The sequence below is a fragment of the Hyposmocoma kahamanoa genome, unplaced genomic scaffold (genome assembly GCF_003589595.1).
Source record: "Hyposmocoma kahamanoa isolate Upper Pololo Valley unplaced genomic scaffold, ASM358959v1 84, whole genome shotgun sequence".
NCBI classification, from domain to species: Eukaryota; Metazoa; Arthropoda; class Insecta; order Lepidoptera; family Cosmopterigidae; genus Hyposmocoma; species Hyposmocoma kahamanoa.
Window position 1 is genome coordinate 3,745,180 of NW_020654229.1, and position 23,118 is coordinate 3,768,297.

Below are 23,118 nucleotides of genomic sequence, written 5' to 3' on the forward strand. Positions count from 1 at the left end.
AGCATCATCATTACCACTAACCACTCGACGATCATCAACCGTACTGGACGTATTTTTTAAATTAGGTAGCAACATGGATCGTAAAAAGAGTATTGCACTACTGTTATTGATAATTCGCAAATTCTTGCGATACGTCGTGCGAGTTCATAAGATTTCTGCGACGCGACGTCGCATCGCAGTTTTGTGTTTTGACCCTGTGGACTATGGGGATGCACATTAAAATTAGAATTATATTATATAGAATTTTATGAAAACCTTTTCAAGTGTATACGATAACGAATTTTTGTATCGATTCATTTTAATGCGATTTTCAAGCAGATCGATGCAATAGAAAGGCAAAATATGCAAGCAAGCAATATACATTTTCTAATGATTTAATTTGAACAAAACTCGATTTGCAAATATTTAATTGTAAATAGTTTTTGCCTTCGATTTTGGGAGTTAATGGGTTTTAACCTGATTAAAATCCGGCGTTAAAAATGCCCATATTTGGGAATAATGATAGACCGAACAGATGTGAAAATATTGAAGGAAGAGAGAATTCGAGAACGATTCGAAATTTCAAAAATAAGTAGCAAAGAGAGGAACCAGAAAAGAGGACGATAGAAAGGTGGGATGACGATGAAGGAGGATATAACGCACCTAAACCAATGTTGAGGCAGAGCCCGTCCATCTCGGTTAGCCAATCTGGACAAGTACACACCCCTTGGCCATCGGTAACTACGCATTGGATCTCCAACTCGCCTGCCAGACAGTCGCTATCTTGTTCACAGAATTCGCCGACACCTGAAAAATAGGTAAATGATGTAGTGTAATGAAGACAACGGCGACCTGAGGTCGATCTTTTTTTCATATTTATCAAGTGACAGGACGGACAAGTCGTGCACCTGGTATTAAGTAATACGCCTGTCAATAACAGTTGCAGTGACACTCAGAGCTTTAAACCGCAAAGGTCTCAGGGACACTGGCATTAACCCCCTTTGCATGTGCTCCCCAGATGCTCGAATGCCTTGTATTCGGCGCTAAGAGGTTGAAGCTCGAATTCGAGGTCCATGACAAACTTTCTCTACCACAACCTCTTAAAACAATCTTACTTTAACCTTACATTGACTTTTCGTACCATAACGCGCTTAAAGTAAGCTTATTGTAATGCTAAAACTATGATGTTTTATTGGCAGCTTTCTGACTATTCATTCACTCAGTTCGTACTATGACGCGACTTTAACATTAAAGTAATATTGCTCTTATGTCAAATTTAGCAATCTTAAAATAGTTGTACGGATGCAATGGAAACAATATAATTTTCAGTTTTATTGTCTTAATATTGATTTGTAATGATTAAAAGTTACGTTGAACTTATTTATTTACATATATCTCTTCAATATTTCGTTTATTTTTTATTTAATAGCACGTAAGATATAACTTCTCATTAAATAAAAATACGCGATGTTTATTTCGTAAAATTATGACTGCGCCATCTATATGCTCCTTGGCGAAGCTAACAGTTGACATTAGACTGTAGTTCCGAATTCACAACGTGACTATCAAGACTCGGCTTGTTTTATTTATTATTCTTCGTAAAAATACGGTAAAATTATTGAAAACAACGTAATTTTAATAGTATTTATTATCACATACTTTTCTTTTTTTACCGACTTCAAAAAGGAGGAGGTTGTCAATTCGACTGTATGTTTTTTTTTTGTACGTATGTTACGCGATAACTCCGGTATTTGTGAACCGATTTTCATGATTCTTTTTTGTTGGAAAGGGGGTACTTCCATAGTAGTCCCATTTCATTTTGAAGAAAATCATCCACCTCGAAGGGCGGCTGTTCACGCATGAAGATTCATTTTTATAAATAGCGCCTAACTTTAATTTAGGAGCAATTACTTTAATGGTTGATTTTGCCATTTCTCCAATTCAAGGCGTTTCTCTCTCGATATACTGAGTAGTGAGAACCGATTATTATTATCTCCAGTGTCAAGTCCCGTATAGTGGCGATCTAGGGTATATTGCAATAAAACTTAGCAAATAGACGTAATTCCACGTACATTTGAGGTCGGTTTTTTTAGTACTCTGTACTGAGATTATTGAGTTAATACACTATCCCGCCAATAACGGCATTTTGATCTTTTTCAAAGTTACGATCTGTGTGGAGGTTAGCAGTCCTCTTGCGTTATGGGTCTATGATTATGGTAAGGATGGCAGTATATCGGGGTGCTGAAGGTCAAAGCGCCCAGTAAAACGCGCTTACCAGAAAATAATCTGCACATCTGTCTCTGTGCATCCCAAATGGCCTGTTCGGTGTCGCACTCGCAGTTGCGTATGCCCCACTGCTGTGGTGGACCACACCGTGCAGCTGCCCCGAAAGAATGACAATTCAAGTCCTCGACGCAAGAGTCACTTAGCGTGCGGCTTACTGGGGAAATAAATGAAGGCATGTATTTAAATGATTATTTTAAATTTGCAAAAGCAGTAGGCAAAAAAAAAATCTAAACAGTCATTTCTTTTAATCATTGATCCTCTTTCTCTGAGACATGAAATAAATTAAACCAATGGATATTTTTAATCTTCTCTGATATATGCAAAAAAATTTTGATATGTGAAAATTAACTAAATTATAGGCATTTAGTAGCAGTAGAGCTCCTTGTGAAAGAGCTCGTCCAGGGAAGTACTGCCACCTTACCTATTTCTGCCGCCAAGCAGTAATGGTCACATTACTGTGTTCCGGTTGTGAAGGGTAAGGGTGCTGGTGAAATTACAGGCACATGAGACTTGTCAACTTATGTCTCAGGGTGACGGGCGCAGTGGCAGTGCCCCCAAGATCTTTGTAATTTAAAGCTCTTGGTGGCACTGCAACTGTTATGGGCAGGCGTGTAGCTTACCATCAGGCACACGACTTGTTCGTCCCGTTACTTAATGTCATAAAAAAAAAAAAAAAAAAAAAATTTTAAAATAAAATAACATAATTTGTTAGTTACACAATGCTACTACAATATAAATGATTTTTAAATAGATAACATAAAATGTAAAATTTAACCACTGTGCGTGATTGAAATATGAATTGTGTAAAATATTCGCATGCCAAGTTTTGGTGAAATGTACGATCTAATAATAATATACTATAACACCATTGTAAACTACATTTTTCAGCGAATAAATATCTTGTATTCTTGTATAACTTTGATAATTTTATATTGGGCCTCGAAACTAAGACAAATGAGTTTTAAAAATAAACTTGTACCGAATTAGTATGAAGCTTGGTACTCGGTCTTGGTCAGAAAAATTAAACCAGCCTCAATTTTTTTGCAAGATATAAACTTGAAACAAAGAGCTTAGCAAAATAATTAAAAAAATATTGTGACCTGCATTTTTTGTTTATTTATTTAAAACAAAGGAGTGGTAGATATATTAAATTAATTCCAGCAATACTTAAACGCTAAAATATTCAAAATCTTAATTGTAACTGGCTAATTAAATTGCAACAAGAATGACTTTGACATCTTGAACTGTCAATATTTTTTATGGCATTGGCCACTGGCCCATTAGCCAAAAAATTACATAAAAATCCATTCCGTTCGTGGGATTGCGATCCGTTTTACTTTACATAGTAGATTTTCTGGAAATTGTACGTCAAAAATAATTTGTTTTTAATTCAGACCTTCTAGGTTTTGAGAGCTCTTTACAAAAAACCAACTAATAACCTGGTTAAATTTTTCATTTATTTTAGTACCACTAAAGGAACAACTCCTTTAGATACTTATTTTTAAAACTAAATAAATGTTGATTGTATTTGTATACTAATAATATTAATAATAATATAATTTGACCCGAAAAGAAGTTCGGAAATGCAAGCAAATTGGCTTCTGGCTGCTTTTTCATAATACTAACCTAACCTACTGAATGAAGGGCGCAACCAAGCAACCAAGATTTATTACGATATCAATATCAAAACTTGTTATAAATGTCATCAATCATTAAAAGAAACGACCAATAATAAAAAAGATGATGAAATATCATTTTTGTATACCAAATATTAATTTAATATGCTTAAACATAATGATATATCCGAAAATCAACTAATATATCAAGTATAAAAAAATATCGTCTTTGTAAAAAAGTGCACGTTTACAAATCGATTATGTTTTTGAGGGTCAAATAATCGTTCTTCTCAGGGAAGTCAGAATAGTAAACGAGCAGTAGCTTAAAAAAATGACAGAATAAATGATTAGATCGAATGGCTTTGACATTAAGTAACATTTTCATTTCTAAGCCGCCGCAAATTATGCAATATGGTCACCCCGTAAATAACCTCCAGAGCACGCGCCATCATATTTAATTTGAAGCTAAGTTGCTGATTAAATGGGATAGAAATTAAGACATGTATAGTAATTTTCATAGTTGTTTTAGTAAGGCAAAATCGATCGTAACTGATTGATTGTATGAATGCAATCACTGACATTTGATTTAAAAAAAAATGCAGTCTTGAGGCCCCGATCTATGATGTTCTTACCTCTAACACAGTCCCTCATGTTCTCTTGGAAGAAGAAGTTTGGTCGACAAGTGCAAATTCCGTCTATGACCACAGCCAGCAGGCCCGTGCAGGTTGAATTTGTCCCTGGCGAACCCAGTTCTAAAAAAAGAAATCAATGATGGTTAATGAAGAGAAAATGTTCCTTAATGTGTTATACGACCACATTTTAAAAAATTACAAATATTAACCCTGCCTTCTAAGAATTTAGAACGACCAAATTTATCAGAAAAAACAGTTGAACTATTTACTAGTGTTGTACCATTTCTTTAAGACTCAAGACCGATATAGATATGAGAATAAATATTAAGCCTTCCGCAAAGTACACTAAGTACCTACTCGTATCAGAAAGGTCCGTATGGTAATGCAATAAAATTCACAATAAACTACTCGAGTACCTAAGAAGTGACACAAATTGCAGAAGTATCAATAAAAAACATTGACTTACAAATAAATGGACGACGGGTCTAATACAAAAACCATGAAAAAAATGTCCCAAGTCAACCTATTTAAACGTAGTGACATGTAAAGGAATATGAAAAAGCTAAAACGTTGCATTTAAATTGTAATGTCATCGCAGTACTGTCTAATTTTGCTTGCTTCGCTGTCAGTCGAACAAACGAAGACTAAAGCGTGAATGACGCTCTGTATACGATTTTAACGCCCTATAAGTTCGGACACTTTTTAGCGCGGACCCGACGTCCATATAATTGAAAGTCAATGATAAAAAATTAAAAGTTATATTCTTACTAATGGACAAACGCTATTATAACTTAAATAAACTTTTATTTATTTATGTTACTTAATTAAATTAAGTAACTATGTTATTTTATGTATTTGACAAAGACTGATGATGGATAATCGACATGTTATTTTAATCTAAATTGTATTTTTTATTATTATATTTAGTAATGTATAAAAAAATGTAAACCTATACAAAAATAAGTAGCGACTGTGTGCCATAACCCTACGGGGTGTCATGGCAATAAGTACTTGCCTAATGGAAGGGTATTGTTGTGACTTGCATTTTAAATAAATAAATTATAATTATTAGTACAAAGATCGAACACTCAGAAAAAATTCCTTCGATCCGGCCGGACTCGAAAAGACGTCTAGTGCCAGGAAGAACGGAGAACTAGTCTAGACCCTATGTGCCGATGTTTCCGTGGCCACTCGCCTGGCTACCGCACACCCACCTTGCGTCACACATCGCAAACAATACGTATAAATAATAAGTAATTAATGTTTTACTATATTGTTATGTATGTTAGTCTATGAGGTATGTATTTATGGTTCTTTGAACATGAATGTAAATAAAAATTATGGTAAATGCAGTGAAGAATTCAATGCAATTCTGCATTGACTCACCAGGCAAGCACGAGTTTCCATCTGCATTAGAATAATATCCGAGTGGACACACGCAGGTATCCAAATAGCACACGAAGGGATGAGAACAAGGACATGATTCGTAAAGGGTGTTGTTCCTCGTAGTTATACTTTTCGTAACGGTGGTGTTTACGGCGGCTGTAGATTTTAGCGGGATCGTCCTTGTCGCTGTAACAAGAGAGGTGAAATTAGTGAGGTAGCAATTTGTAGCCGTCTCAGTTACAAAACATTTTCGTTTACAAGTGTAGATTGCCCCTTCTTACTTCTTACCCTATATTATTACCCTATCTACCGACCCGAGAGTTAGGGTTTTCCGGAGAAACTACGGGCTCGACGGCAAGATCAGGGTACGACAGAGGTCCGGACCAAGCCCTCCGCCAGCTATACGTCTCCACGGGCGTCTCTGGCGGAGCCGGACTTGGGTATGGATTCGCCGTGGTTTGTGGTTAGCTGCAGGGGCGAACACGTTCGTCTGCCCCGGTTGCGCCTTAGTAGCGGTCTAGTTGAGGGCCTGAGGCGAGGAGATCGGCGGGGCACGTGAATTGCCCTTTAAGTCGATGGCTATGTTTGGACATTGTCGCAGGACAGTGCCACTTGTAGAGCTAGTAGAGGATGAGCTAGACATCTTCCGGTCCTTCCGGCCGCGTAGGAATTTGGTAACTAGAGAGACGCCGTTCACTCGGCGTCGCGAAGTGAGTGTGCCTTACAGCTCCGCTACCTATGAGGAGATTTGGTAATCGGCTAAGAGTCGGCGGCTCAGCGGTGGTAACCGTTAGTCGTGCGAAGGCTGACGGGAAGTAAGCGTGTCTTGCGTGAAGGGAGAATGCTGTACATGCAACCGAGGCGGCTCAACTAAAGCACTAGCCTTACAGATAACCGGATAAAGTCCGTGCAAACGTGCTGATCTAGATGGTTCCTATGCGGGTTCACTCGCGCAGGTCATAGTGCCTTTTTCGTATATCCTCAGGTCGGTAGGGAGGGTCACTATAATCAAAACTAATGTAGAAAGATATGGCACTGTCCCCATCCCTACAATCCTGTCCACGGACTGATTTGTGGTCAGGGGGTCAAATAAGTAATACTCGACGAAATACTCACGGTGAGGCAGTTATACTAAAATGTGTCTTGCGTCGTCATTCAAATTGCTCTTAGTAAACAATGCCATACTGGCTTTGCTAACGGACAATTAACAGCGCTAAGTGCTAGAGATTATATAATAAAATTAATAAATCCCTACACATATACGCATTAAACAAGTATGAAGTTGGATATAAACTAAGAAAATGGTTACAGTAGTTATCCTATGAGAAGACCGAAGAATTTCTAGTTAGACTAGTATGAATTAGTTATGAATAAACTACTTTACTTAAATTATTTATCTACCTTTACGATGCTTTTAAGTGTACTCTACTCCGCTATTTTGTCACTCTTACACACACATAAACACACAAATACACACACACGCATATATGCTGCTCACTTTTTTATTACTGCAAATGCACATATTCGTATCGTAGTTATCATTCCCTACCCACACGTCACGGCACTACACTACTTTAGTTTTAGTTGCAATTTTACCATAATGGAGAATCTTCATAATATTAATAACACAATAGGTTATGATGGTTTAATTCTAATTTGTAAATTAGTTTAGTAAGTGCTGTATGATTCATTTAAATATAATCTCAGTACAGAATACTAAAAAAACCGACGTCAAAAGTACGTGGAATTACCTATAGTTAATAACTTTATTGAAATCGGTTACCGGAAAGTGCGCAATACGGGACTTGACACAAGAGATAATTAAAATCGGTTCTCACTACTCAAAGTATATTGAGAGAAAAACGCCTTGAATTGGAGAATAGCAAAATCAACCATTAAAATAATTGCTCCTTATAATAAAATTTAGGCGCTATTTATTAAAATGAATCTTCATGCGTGACCAGCCACGCTTAGAGTAGGATGATTTTCTTCAAAATTAAATTGGACCACTGTGGAGGCGGAACGAAATCAAGCAAATCCAGCTTGTCTATGTGGACGGTGGTAGTGGTGCGTAACAAGAGATTACTTCGTCCTTTTTCATCTGCAAGAACCTTCAAACAATGCGACAAGTATTAAGGATGGCTGCCTTCCATAACAAGTGGTATATGTTTGGTGGGAGATTCAGGGACTGCAATGACTTGTGTATCTGTTTGGGAATGACGCCTGTGGTTGAAATAACTATTGGTACTCTTACTACATTCTTTAAATGCCATATTCTGGTTATTTCCTCTTTTAGTTCTGTGTATTTAGAGAGTTTTTCTGATATTGTAGACTGTAAGTTGTGGGTGTTTGGTACGGCAATGTCTATTAAAAATCCGGTTTTGTCAGTCTTGTTTACTGGCGTGATGTCTGGTCTATTGTAGTGGATGCTTTGGTCAGTCAGAATGGCTCGATCAAAATATAATTTGGTTGTATTATTTTCAAGTACGGTTTCAGGTGTCTATTGATAATAAGGCCTTATAGTTTCCAAAAACTTGTGCCGTTCGCCTAAATTTTGATGGATGATATTGGCTACTTGAGTGCCTATGTTTATAGTCTATCTGGGCTATTGCTTTGATGATATGCTGGATGGTTTCAGGGGAGCTATTGCTTTTTCTACAATTGTCTGAGGTCAGCGTCTTTGTAATATATTTTTGGTAATTTATTATTATTATCATTTATTTATTACTGTCATTGTCATTGTCATTGTCATTATTGTCGTTGTCATTGTCATTGTCATTGTTATTGTCATTGTCATTGTCATTATCATTATAATTATTATAAATTAAAAGACAATGTTAAGTATGAAGCTTTGCGTTCACATCAATCGTTTTTTAATTTTGTCGAGTATTACTTATTTGACAGCAATTGTTTCGGACGGATGTTGGACGGAGAACGAGAGTACAGATCCAGGACCTAAACCCACAAAGTCTCTGTGCTTGCACAGACTATAGTGCCCTTCCCGCACAACCAAGAGGTTGATAGGGAGTTATATAAAAAGTGAGGGTCACTATAATCTATGCTCTATTATATACTATAATCACTATAAAAAATGCCGACATGGAGAGGGAGAGAAGAGCCCTGTCTGTTAGATGTAATATGCTCGCCCGCAGGTTTGCTCGTTGCACCAAAGATGTAAATATCTCATTATTTAAAGCATATTGCCAAAACTTTTACACAAGCAGCCTGTGGGTGAAGTATACGCAGAGAACCCTGAATACATTAAGGGTGCAATATAACAACGCTTTTAGGATGCTAATGGGGCTGCCGCAACACTGTAGTGCATCCGGCATAATAAATAACCTTTTCTCGTGGAATAGCCAGTCTATTAGTCCCACTGTTGGACACTGGAACACTTTTCACAAGCTGAAGCTGTTAACTTACCATCATTAGTATTGTAACAGATAAAATCGAACCGGTCACAGGCACCTCCTTCGAAGTGACAATCGACATCAAGGACACATCCGTCCCCAACAGCTGTAAAGAAATAGTACATTATTGCAGAGGCCGAGAAGTAAGGGATTGCTGGACGAGTATGAGTTACAAGGACGTGCGTCAGCGAGGCCTTGCATTAATAGGAGTCAAGCAATCCCCGGGCCCGCCGAGGCATATATAGAATTTTTCTCAAACAATGTGAGGAAATAATAAAAGACTAAAGAGGGGAAGATGTTTAATAGAAAAAGTAAAATAAAAAATATTTAAAGTAATATTTGATGCGTTACGACAATTGCTAAAATAATTTTTTTTTCCAGGTATATTAATAGCAGTCTACTCAACTTCTGATTATGTGTTTGAATGTGTATCTAGTATTTTCGTTATCGCTCTTCTCACTAGCACTCATTTTCGCGAACAAAATACTAAATAGACCAAAAACCAAAGAACACCAAAACATTTTAGTTTCAATGTTACCGCCATATTCTTTTTTTTAAGTAAGCGGTGTAGGTAGGTATTTTTAATTCTCGCAACTATGAACACTGGGCAGCTTGGTATATGAGTTTTTCCTTTGCCTGTTTACATAGTTCATTATAAGTAGGTAGATTTAAAAGTTTAGAGAAGTGGACAGTAATGGATTTTCATTTTTACTTTGCAGGCCTTGGCCAGGATGAATTCGCACGGTCCATAAAACTTTCCGTTTATTAAGTTTATCATTTCCTAAGTTTAAAAACTACATTCAAAATATTTTGATCGAAAAGTCATGTTACAAAATTGAAGACTACGTGTTAGATAAAGATGTAAGGAAAGACGATACGGCTCCAGAATCCACACAAATTTGATTCAAAGTCTATTCCATAGCATTTAAATTTATTTGAAAAGAGCAATCCCTAGAGTTTCTTGCTCGTTCTTCTCAGGGAGGTCAGCGTAGTGAACGAGCAGTAGCTTAAATGTGACGTTTTCTAGTGTAAATTTATTTTACCTATGGAATAAATGATTTTTTACTTGACTTGAATAAACGTGTTCGTTTTTTGAAAGTAATGCAAACATTTCCGAAGCATGTTTGAGAAAATAAATCTTTTTTTGTCTCGACCATTGACTTTATAATTGTAAGTCAATGGTCTCGACACATTAATTAGTTGCAGTAAAATGAGCTTGGCTATTACCTACTTGAATTTTATATAGGTAAAGCCGACACTGAAGATCTACAAGATTTCTATGGGTTGCTTCTACAATATTAACATTGACAGAAATAAATATCATAATCTAAGCTATAATACTCGATCCAAAATACATATATATAGAGCTTTATGTGAAAGATTCATCAAGGATGGTGCTGCTACCATTTGAATCGCAAATATCTGAGGGGCACTGCCACTGCGCCCATCACCCTAAGACATAACGTCGGGGATAGCGCAATTACGCGTAACTAGCAATTGATTATGGGTCTCCATTTCGGTAATTTAGTGGCCCAATAAAAACCGCGAAAATGTATTTAAGTGATTTACGGTAATCTATTGTTATCAGTCCGTAGACAACATAAATTATTGCTTACCCGCTCACGCGATGCGCTCCTCCTACCACAAAATGGCGGCTATTTGGTTTCGCAAATTGGAAAAGCATTCAGTTTAAATACAAGTTTTTATAAATAAAAATTATTATTCTGCATTGCTAAATAAATACCCTCCATACTACCAACAAAAACATCTCAAATAAAATGCAATAATACACCGCAAATCCTGCACTTAAAAAGCACTAATGAAACTTCTGGTGTACTTGGATAAATATGATAATATTCCGTTTGAGTGGTTCTAACGTTTACTATGAAATTACTGCTTAAAGTATAGTTTATAAACATTTATATTCATGGTAAACTTAAAAAACGCTACTTACGGTATGTTTTCAATAAATAAACACCGAAATCACCAGCCCAAACAATAACACACACGATTGTCGTGACGTGATTTTTGAAGTTGTTTATTTTTTTTAAATGACAGACCCAGGCATTAAAAACTTTATGGTTTGCTAGAGTAGTTACCGAAATAGCAATTAATATTAGTTCTTTTACCTGTTATAAACTTTAAATTACAATAAACTAACTAAATTACAATAAAAATACAATAAACTATTAAAACTGCCTCCGTGGCCGAACGGTTACCATGCCGGACTGCCACGCAGAGGTCCCAGGTTCGATTCCCGGGCCGGGAGAAATAGTTGTATGGCCTACAATTATTTCTCTCGTGAGTTTGGGTGTAATTTGTGGTTGTCTATGTGTGTGTCCATGGCACCCGCGACACAGGGTTTCCCTAGTGCGGGGCTATGTTGGGTGTGTGCGTTATTTATTTATTTATTATTATAACTTCGATATCCGATAAATCGGTATAAAATCATCACCGGCACCTCTAGGTGTGGTATGTGTCCACGGATGTATCGCGTGAGCGGTTATTGTGCAAAAATGAAAGTTGTAGCCATTGAAATAACAAAGTAATAACGTTAAATCCCTCTCCTGTGAAATTAGGTTTGGTACAGATACTACAAACGCGGATTTGTACTATCCCCGACTATGAGTTGACTAGTCCCATGTGCCTGTAGTTTCATCAGCACCCTTCGAAACCGGAATACAGTAACGCTCACATTATTACTTGGTAGCAGAAACTGGTAAGGCAATACTTCACAAGAGTTCGGCCAGGGAAGTATTGATATTTCTACAGATATTTCCGCTACTACCAATGCATTCGTGGTTTCATGTGAATACTAGGTGAAGAGCACACTGTGTGTAACATCTTTTCAGTGGAGTCGGACCTGGTTCCCGACTCAGAACTTTTCTAACCGAATCGTTCGATTGAATATCGTTCTCGAATCGAAGGGCGCTTTCCGAGTTATTCAAAACTTTCAAGTTAAACGTTCGATGCGGATTCGGATATGATATCGTTATCCAACAGCGTTCACGGAGTTAGTCGGTGAAATAGATTATAAGAAAAATCAAAATCATTTTATATTTATATTACATTTTTAAGACTTTAAGGACCTAAAGTATAGAAATGCATTAGCCTTGCATTAAAATGAATTAATAAAATCGAGACTTCATTTAAAATATTAAGAGTTTTCCATATTACATTCTTGCTTTGTAAACAATAGGACATTCGGCGTAACCGTATGGGTGTGACGTCATTTCGGTTCGGTTTCGGATACGACAGTTTGACGTTCGATTTGGGTGTTGTGAATAAAAATGATGAGAAATCGTACGATATCAAATCGAATTGGTCGACAACAGAGTCATTGTAAGGTTCTGAATCGACCCCCTGTTATGGTACAGGCCGTACAGTATCCATGACAATTAAAGAAAAGGGTATTAATTGCCTGGGCAGTACGTGTGTTAGCGCAAGCCCTGCAGATCTTCCTGAGTCAACCTATCTGTTTGCATAAATGTAATTATAATCATATTGTCTGACCTCTTCCAATTTTCCTGCATTCGCCTCTCTGCCTCAGATCGTATCCTTCAGCACATTGACAGGTCCCGTTACAACTCATACTGTAAGGGTCTCTAATTGTACTAAGGCATTGCTCATCCCTAAAGCAGGGTTCGCCAAAGTCTGTTGTAGGCCAACAGCTGCCTAGGAAGTAATGGTGGCCTGGTTGGCAGCGGCAGGTGCCTTCTGCAAAAAAGAAATAAAAATGAAACTATTGTTATTGAAACCAAGACCGAACACGAAGAAACATTACTTCTTCTTCATATCGTACCAATGGCATGCAGACTATTATGGTCCAGGGGTCTACTGACATTCTCCAGCTAAATGAAAAGACAATGTGAAATATGAAGCTTCATTCGCAACACGCGTCTCTTAATTAGGTCGAGTATTATTTATTTCACTGTAATTATTTCGGACAGTTATCGACGTAGAATGGAAGTAGACCCCCAAGAACTCAGCCAGGTCGACAATGCCACTAGTAGCCGCCATTAAGTCCTCAAGCATGCAGGTGTTACGGCACGCGGGGCAAGATATGAGGTAAGCCATCGTTTGAATCGCACCGCGCAAACAACTCAGCAGGTCAATTCAGAACCTTCCGATAACTCTGTTGTCGACCGATTCGATTAGATATCGTACGATTTCTTTTCATTTTCATTCACAATAACCGAAACGAACGTCGAACTTTCGTATTCGAAACCGAACCGAAATGACGTTACACCCGTACGATTACTCGAACTTCTCGACCGGCAAAGGCTACAAACGTTATTCAGAACGCAGTTATCGAATGAAACTTACCGAACGTCCTATTGTTTACAAAGCAAGAATGTAATATGGAAATCTTTTATTATTTTAAATAAAATCTGGATTTTGTTCAATTTTATTAATTTATTTTAAAGCGAGACTAATGCATTCCTATATTTTAGGCCTTTAAAGTCTTAAAGATGTATTTAAAAGGATTTACATTTTTCTTATAATATGCTGGATAACGATATCGTATCCGATTCCGAACGTTAAGTAACTCGGAAAATTCTGAATAGCTCGGAAAGCGCCCTTCGATTCGAGAACAATATCCCATCGAACGATTCGGTTAAGATATCGAAGAGTTCTGAAACGGGGTCCTGGTTAGAACCATCTGAAAATTCCCACCTAAAGAAATTGTTCTTACTCCGACCAACCCAAGTCCGAAGCCTTCAGATTCAGAACACTTCGATATTTTAACCGAATTTTTCGATTGGAATTCGGATACGATATCGTTATACAATATCGTTTACGGAGTTACTTGGTGAAATAGACACAATATAAGAAAAATGAAAATCCTTTTATAAACATGTTTAAGACTATAAAGGGCTAAAATATAGGAATGCATTAGACTTACATTAAAATAAATTAGTAAAATTGAACAAAATCCAGACTTTATTGAAAATAATAACATATTTCATATTACATTCTTGCTTTGTAAACAATAGGACGTTTGGTAACTTTTACTCGATAACTGTCTGGACTGAAAATCTGAATAACGTTTGTAGCTTTTGCCGGTCGAGCAGCTTGAGTAATCGTACGGGTGTGACGTCATTTCGGTTCGGTTTCGAATACGACAGCTTGACGTTCAATTCGGGTGTTGTGAATAAAAATTAAAAGAAATCGTACGATATCTCATCATATCGAATCGATCGACAACTGAGTTATAGGAAGTTTCTGAATCGACCCTCAGATCGGCAAAGGCAATTATTGTGCAGGAGGAAGACTTTCAGAAGGCAAGGACAACGGTTCATTGGTAGAAACTTAAAACCACGCTCCAGAAAAAATGGCTTTAGGAAATGTCTCATTACACCGAGAGGGTGCGGCAATACCAAGTTGTAAACCGGTCACGATGGAGACCAGCACAAATGCTCCTGAAGAGGAATGGCGATGGTAGGATAAGGTTGAATAATTCTTCAGAGAACATTTTACCTTACCTGTTGCATTTTCCGCTTTTAGACATTCAAAACTAGAAAAGAGTCTAGAACATTGGTAGGTTTCTACGCAGACCGATGTGTGGTATGGAGCCACTGTAAAAAAAAACAATTTGAAGGTAACAATTATTAAGTGCACACGCAAGAACGTGCAGACCACAGAACCATAAATACTTCTACAGTAGAAGTGCTTTGTGGGCATGGTATGTGTGCCAACAGTACGCGGAGTTCCACATACTTGAGCTTAGTCCGCCATTTGCGATTTGTACATTACGGTCGTGTCAATAATCTGCGGTAAAATCTCGAAAATCGTGGAAAAATTACTTATTTTGCTACTTTGGAGTGTCAAACAAAATATTTTATTGAAATATCATAAAAAAACCATAACCCAGTTTTAGAAGTTTGAAATTGTTTAATAATCACGTCATATCAGATATGGTTATAGCCAAATGTTTGAACATTTTACTTTAAAAACTATTTTAAATTGTTCATAATGATCACTGGCTTTAACTCCGAGGAAAAAGCATCTTGACGAGTCAACCGTGACCATGGGACCTGTAAAGGGCCCGAAACGTCGGTTTGTTTGAAAAAACAAATATACGCGATTTAAATCCGGAAAAATAGTTTCATTTCCTAAGTTCCTATTTTAATTTTATCAAATTTTTGTACATACATTTTTGTTTTGTGTTTGTTTGTGTTTTTGTTTCGTAATTATTTATTTATGTTTTAAGTTGAATGTTTTGATCGCGTTTTGTTTTGGTTCTGTTTTGTTCCGTTCCTTTTTTTTGTCTTTTGTCTTTTGTGGTGTCATTGTGGTAAACAAATAAATGTATTTTCTTTCTTTTCTTTCAATCGGTATTCTCATAACAAACGAACTAAAATTGACCCTCGGGGTGTATTTAACTTTATCTGACACAAATTCTAGCTTGGATTCACGAAAGATGACCACGGCGCAGAAGGCATATTTTAGGTCTCTGGAGGTGCGAGGTGAGGCGCGGGCGGAATGCGTCAAGATCGGAGCGACGCCATTGGTGCGCGCGCGTCTCGTGATAGACTGCTCAGTCGCTATTCGTCTATCGCGGCGTCTCGACGCGCTCACACTGCTCTCGAGTACAGTCGAAAAGAAGTGTTTCTTTGTTTTAAATTGTTTTTTATTTGTTGTTTTCGTTTTTTGTTAAGATTTTTGTTGAGATTTGTTATTGTGTTGAACTTATTTGCTATTTTACAATGCCGCGAGGAAAAGGCAATACTTTGAATAGACAGTCGAGAAGTTTGGTGTACAACGTGTTTCAATATTTTTCACAAGATTTTAAAATACTCGAAGCTTACAAAAAAACGGCCGCGGCAACAAAGACGTCTGTATCGACAGTACAAAGAATTATAAAAGAAAGTAAATCTTCACCGTTCTTAGTGGTTTTTAGAACCCCTGGTAAAAAGAGACCGCGCCGTAACCCTGCCTCCGACGTTGACGCCTTTGACAAAGGGGTAATTAAGAGATGTATTCATAACTTCCATTTAATTGAAAAAGAATTGCCAACTTTAGAAAAGTTACGAGCAAAATTACATCAAGATATTAACTTTAAAGGATCCAAAACAAGTTTGGGTCGATTAATAAAAAGAATTGGATTTAAGTGGAAAAAAACAGAAAATAACCGAAATATTTTAATAGAAACATCAGCTATTCGGTTGTTACGAATCAATTACCTAAAAAAACTCCAAGAATATCGAAGACAAAATAGACCAATCATTTATACTGACGAATCGTACGTCCATGCTACACATGCAAAACCCATGGGCTGGGCTGACGGTTCTACAGCAGGTCTGAAAAAGCCTATCTCAAAAGGCCAACGTGTCGTTATCGTTCATGCCGGTTCAGAGGCTGGATTTGTGCCAAATGCATTATTAACTTTCAAGTCGGGCACAAAATCAGGAGATTATCATGACGACATGAATTTTGAAAATTACCAGAAATGGATTCGAACTCTATTGGTACCCAATCTCCCACCGAACTCCGTTGTTGTGGTAGACAACGCCCCATACCACAATAAAGAATATGATATGGCTCCCACATCTAATTCCCGAAAATCCGACATGCAAGAGTGGCTTACCAAAAATGGAATCAGCTTTGATTCCAATATGTTGAAACCTCAATTGTACGATATAATAAAAAATAACAAACCTCGTTTAAAGAAATACTCCGTTGACAAAATTTTGATGGAAAATGGTCACGATGTTCTCCGTCTTCCATCGTACCACCCGGATTTAAATCCCATAGAAATGGCTTGGGCCTCTATAAAGGGTTACGTGAGTAGTAAAAACGTAAAGTGGAATATTTGCTGCGTTATAGATTTAATTAAAGAAAAAGTGAATCTGATGGGACCAGAGGAATGGAAAAAACTATGTGACAAAGTAAAATCTATAGAAGAAAGCTATATAAAAAGTGACCACATCGTGGATGTTCTTACGGAGGAATTAATTATACGTGTGGGAGAATCTGACGAGAGCGAAGATTCGACAGATGTGGATTTTCCCGAATCATCGGAAAATGAAGACTTTAATATGGAACCCGGCCCCAGTTCCTCAAGTTCCACGATTCCCTCAAGTTCCATGATAGAGGGAATCATGGAACTTGAGAATAGCGATAGCGACTAAATGTGTTTTACAAATTTTTATATTTTTGGTTCAATTTATTATAATAAACATTTAAAATTACTTACGTTTGATTTATTTGCATAACCAGCGTTTACAACATTACACAAATTATTAAACCAAAATTAAAATATTATATTGTCATAAGTCTTTTCTTCATGAGTGTACGTGCGCAGACGGCCGCCATTTGTGGTCATCTTTCGTGAATCGTACTGTACATTCTAGTTTATTGCAATGAAAATTAAATGATGGCTTAGAGCTGAACTGATGTTGGAAAAGGCCGACTAATGGAAGTCCTTAACAGCTTATAGTAGCTACCTTGAACCAGTTATCGATGACAAAAGTGCAGTAAAGAACACACCAAAAGCGTTCAAACAAACTTTTGAGTTACAATTATTAATATAAAGATCTAACACGTACAAAAAATTACTTCGATCCAGCCGGATTCGAACCGACGCGACGTCTCCTAGGAAACCTAGTTGACTGTTTGGGAAACCCAAGGGTCGGCAGCTACCTTGCTCAACGTATAGCCAAGCTGTTATACAAAGAGGGAATGCTGCCAGCATCTTGGGCACCTTACCGCGGGGACCCTAATTATATTCATTTAAGAGGGAGCAGAGGAAAAATTCCTAATCTTCGATTTGATTTTAGAGGGGTATATCCACTTTAAAGTTAAAAATAGAATATTGTATGACTAACTACAAGATATATTCAAGCATAGACACTAATCAGAAACATAAAACAATAAAGTTTCCTCGATAGATAAAAATCACGAAATTACCTCTATATTCACATTTATTCGATTCATCCTCGAAATGCTACAGGTTATTAGGACAAAAATTAGATAATTATATTTATGCATGATCGAAAACTGTCACTACGGATTTTTTTTTAATCCCTTTAGTTTTAGAGTTATTCGGCTAAAACAAATTTGGTACTTTTAATGCGCAAAATTCAACATCTCCTGTCGCATGTCATGCGAACTTCAGGCATATTTTAGTCTCACAAATGTGGGCGGAGCCAACGTCAAAACTTTTTTGGCATGCTCCCTCTTAATGTAAATCTAGTTTCAGTTTCTGTACTCCGTCTAACCATTTGTTTAACTTTTGACTTATGCATCCCTCCTTTCACGATTTAAACTTCTTCATCACATAAAATAGTCATTAGTTAAATAAATTATTGGACGGAGTATAATATTTAAGCTTTTATTGTAATGTACATTTTTTACGTTTAAATTGAAATAAATATATATCCCGTGATGAATACGACACTTACAATTATTAGTAATTACAATTCTACAAATTAACAAATCTGGTGATGTCAAATATAACTCACAGCTAAGACAGCGTGTTCCACCTAGAGCAGACTGGTAACCCGGAGGACAGGCACATGTCCCATTCAAGCAAATGCTCCCCTCCAGACTTGAGCATTCAGCGTCCTGTAAACACGTCCGTAGCCCCAGGCAAGAATGGAGGAAGCAAGCTAGAACAAAGATTAATAACATTATGACATACAGATATTAATTTTTTTTGTGAAATTACTCCACTACTTTGTTATAATAATTATAACATTACAAAGATCGAAACTTAGAAAAAATTCCTTCGATCCGGCCGGATTCGAACCGACGACGTCTCCTAGCAAATTAATTACAGATAATAGCGACGTCTTTAGCCAGGTCTCGTAGCTGCAAAGGTATCTAACTGAGTGACGAAATACTTTCATAGATTTCTCATAGATGGCGCTACGGCTAGAAAGTCGTTGAAAAACCAACCAGATCCAACGTTCCGTGTCTTAGTTGACATAGCGTCTGCCACGGTTTGGTACGAGACGATCTTTGTACTAATAATGATTATTCTACTAGTTTGTTATAATTATTAATAGAAAGATCGAATACAGAGAAAAATTCATTTGATTCGAAGCGTCGCAAGCAGCGTCTTCAGCATACCAGCAGCTTGATTTTGATTGCCTCTCCCGGAAACTGCGTCTCTTCCGAGTCGAGGCGCATAATTGCTATACACAACCGGCCGGTCTTTTGACATTTCTAATCGGAACAATAGTTGATTTAACTCACAATTAGAAAGATATACTTAATAGGAGTCAGGTTCATCTTCTCGCTCAGAAACCCATCTGATTTCGAGACTACCCGAAAGGATCGATTCCATTTTGAATCAAAATCAGCATGCTCGCCGACGACTCCCAACCAAGCTACGGAACGAACCAGCAAACCCAACTAATGTCTCTATGTGGTTGTAGCAGGTCTTTTTTACCATAGCGCCATCTGTGAGAAATCTATGAAAGTTTTTCTTCGCATAGACAGGTGGCTGTAAAGGTACTACCACGGAAGAAAGAAAATAATTATGTGGTCTGCGTGTACTACTAGCGGCTGATAGAAATGTCACTTTAATCATTGTAATATTCTTTAATTTTTTTTTGTTGTGGTATCAAGTGATGGGACGAACTAGTCGTGCGCCTGATGCCTGTCCATAACAGTTGCAGAGCCACTCAGAGTTTTAAATCACAAAGATCTGAGGGGCGTAGCCACTGCGCCCGCCTGAGACATAAGTTGAAAAGTTTCATGTGCCTGTAATTTCACCAGCACCCTTACCCTCAAAACCGGAACACAGTAATGCTGACATTACTGCTAGGCGGAAGAAATAGGTAAGGTAGCAGTACTTCCCTGGACAAACTTCACAGATTTCACAGAAAAATTATGTCGTTGCGAAGCGACGAGCATTTTAGATGGGTTATAATGTTTTTATATAAAATATTATATATTTAGGAAATGAAACTATTTTTCCGCATTTAAATCGCGTATATTTGTTTTTTCAAACAAACCGACGTTTCGGGCCCTTTACAGGTCCCATGTCAACCGTGACCATGGGAAAATAGTTTCATATCCTATGTGTAACAATCGCGTTAACCTAAGAACTAGATATATTATTATTAATTAACCCATTATGTCCCACTGCCGGGAACCATTGCTCCCTGTCTGTGGCGATATCCCACCACTCTCTCTTAAATTCATCAAGAACGTCCCGCCAACGCCTTCTCGGCCGTCCACGCCGACTCTTTCCATCCTCGGGCACCCAAGGAGTGACGACATTCGCCCACCTATCAGGTTGCATCCGGTTAACGTGGCCCGCCCAATTCCCACTTGAGCCTAGCTGTTTTGCTCCCCACATCAGCAATGCCAGTCAACGAACGCACCATTGTATTGCGTACTCGGTCAATACGTTTGAAGCCCAGAATGCTGCGCTCCATCGCCCTCTGGCAGATCTTGAGTTTAGACTTCTGGAACTCAGTCAGCGACCATATCTGTGCACCGTAGGTTAAGATGCGTTGTCGTTTAAATGACAAAGGCAGATTTTTCTTCAAGTGCTCCTTCAAAGACCAGTAGCTCTTTCAGGCTATGCGACGACCGATTTTCTTATCTTGCCAGTTTTCAAAGCTTGCTAACTGGCCCAGATAAATATACTCATCGACATACTGGATTGCTTGACCGTCTACCTCAACCCTGCCTTTTGTACTGTTAGACATTATTTGTGTTTTGGAACGCCTTATCCAAAGTCCAACCTCAAGACCCGCCATGCTCAGTTCTTGGAGCATCTGTTGCAGTTCCTACGACGTTGGGGCAAAAAGAAGTATGTCATCCGCAAAGCGTAAATTCGTTAGGCGTTTGCCACCGACAACAATTCCCTTTGTAAAATATTATATAAATCAAATTAAATGCAGACCAGTTCTAAACCTTATAATATTTAGTGTTCCCCGCAGACTGTCTAGATTTCCCATAAAGCCTCTTCGAAAACCATTTCACAGGACTGTTTTACGCAAGTTTAGGCGCGAATTCTCCCATTTCTAGACTTTGCCAGTTGTAATGATCATAAAGCAATGATTGACTTACACTACTTCTCTGCAGTAAAAACCAAGCGCGTAATGTCGTCACCTTCCTAAAACTCTGTCACCTAACTTTCTTTTTTATGTTTTCGCTTAGTCTAAACAAATATACGCAATTTAAATCCGGAAAAATAGTTTCATTTCCTATGTGTAACAATCGCGAAAACCTAAGAACTCGATAAGTCATTAACTGTTAAGAATCTAGTTGCCCAATTAGCGGAATCTTATGTAAGTTTGAGTTCTTTTTCCTCCCCGCTCAATGTTTTTCCTGAAATAAAGAAAAAAATCGACCACCGAAGTCAGACAAATTAGCCCTTCTAGGAGAAATGTCCTATTGTAGAAGCGTATGTATTTCCCCTATGAATTTATCTTCTTCTTCGTGAAGACCAGCTAATTTATTTTTATTCCTCATTTTGTCTGTCACTGCTTTTCGTAAAAACGTTACCGTTCTTCTTTACATAAATTACATTATCGTATTTTAATACTTATTTTACGGTAAACGGGAAAGAATAAAAAAACTTATTGGAGAATATTCGCTTAAGTTTTATCTGTGTGTATCAACTTATCATAATAGGTTACTTACCTAATATAATTCCCTTCCAATACCACATTTTGTTAACTTTTTTAATTATGTATAATAAACCACACTCTAAACTAAATAAGTAATGTATTATATTTCTAAATCAAATAAACAATTGTATAGCCGGCGGCAACATTGTATGGAAAGAGATTATTACGAAGTTTCCATATTGAGCTATCAACCAGGTATTATCTTTTATCGAATAATATTAACGCTGAAAATGATAAATATGATTCATAAAGACTTTAGAAGATATCAATACGGGCATTACAAATTATTATTATGGTATTTTTCTTAGCAGTACAGCTCCTTGTGAAAGAGCTCGTCCAGGAAAATACAGCCACCTTACCTATTTCTGTACAAACAATCATGTGAGCATAACTGCGTTCCTGTTTGGAAGGGTAAGTGTACTGGAGGAATTACAGGCACATGGAACTAGTCAACTTACGTCTCAACGGGACAGTATTAAATGCCCCTCAGATATTTGCGATTTAAATACCTTAAGGTATTGATACTTTTGTTCTGCAAATTTTCCCTACTTAAATAAAGGCAGAATAAAACACATTCATTTCTTTTTTTTATTGGTTTATGATTTTTAATTGAAACAAATAATAAATTTGATTAATTCAATCAATTGATCAATTCAATCAATCGTCATTTCACATAATTTGTGTTAAGTACTTAAATATCTAATTTCCCACTCCTCCTCTGTACATCACTTAAAAACATCTAATTGGTGAAGGTCTATTTCTCGTTTTTGATACTATATTGCCTGCTTTTGAGAACAAACGTTCTGAAGAAGGGACAAACTTCTTTTAAAGAGGCAAATGGTGGCATACAATATACAGCCAAGAAATTTGTGATAAAGGTTGCCTTGCGTTATGATATATATTTATTTATTTATTTTTAAAAACACTTAAACTATCATGACAGGGTTAACCCAATGCGATAGTTTAGCAACAAATTATGATTACTAAATTCTTACAGCAACCATTACAGATAAATACATATAACACACAGACAACGCACACACTCAACATAGCCCCGCACTAGGAAAACCCGGTGTCGCCGGTGCCATGATATGATGTGTCCTAAGTAGGAATTATTCGAAACTATATGATACTTTTAAGACTTTCGTGGTTATTCACTAAATGATTATCACTAATATCAGGTTTCTTACCACGGTATAACTTGCACGCTCCA

General features: G+C 37.2%; 1 protein-coding gene across 1 annotated transcript; it reads right to left on the reverse strand.

Moving 5' to 3' along the window:
• Positions 1–460: 460 nt before the first annotated feature.
• On the reverse strand, positions 461–22,049 carry LOC113234404 (fibrillin-1-like). The gene is made up of 9 exons (XM_026469714.1): positions 21,919–22,049; positions 18,777–18,923; positions 14,796–14,888; positions 12,823–13,026; positions 9,323–9,415; positions 5,900–6,085; positions 4,514–4,633; positions 2,255–2,419; positions 461–786 (listed from the first exon to the last, which is right to left on the reverse strand). The coding sequence occupies exons 1-9, from the start codon at positions 21,944–21,946 to the stop codon at positions 461–463; spliced, it is 1,362 nt and encodes a 453-aa protein (XP_026325499.1). The 5' UTR covers positions 21,947–22,049.
• Positions 22,050–23,118: the final 1,069 nt, after the last annotated feature.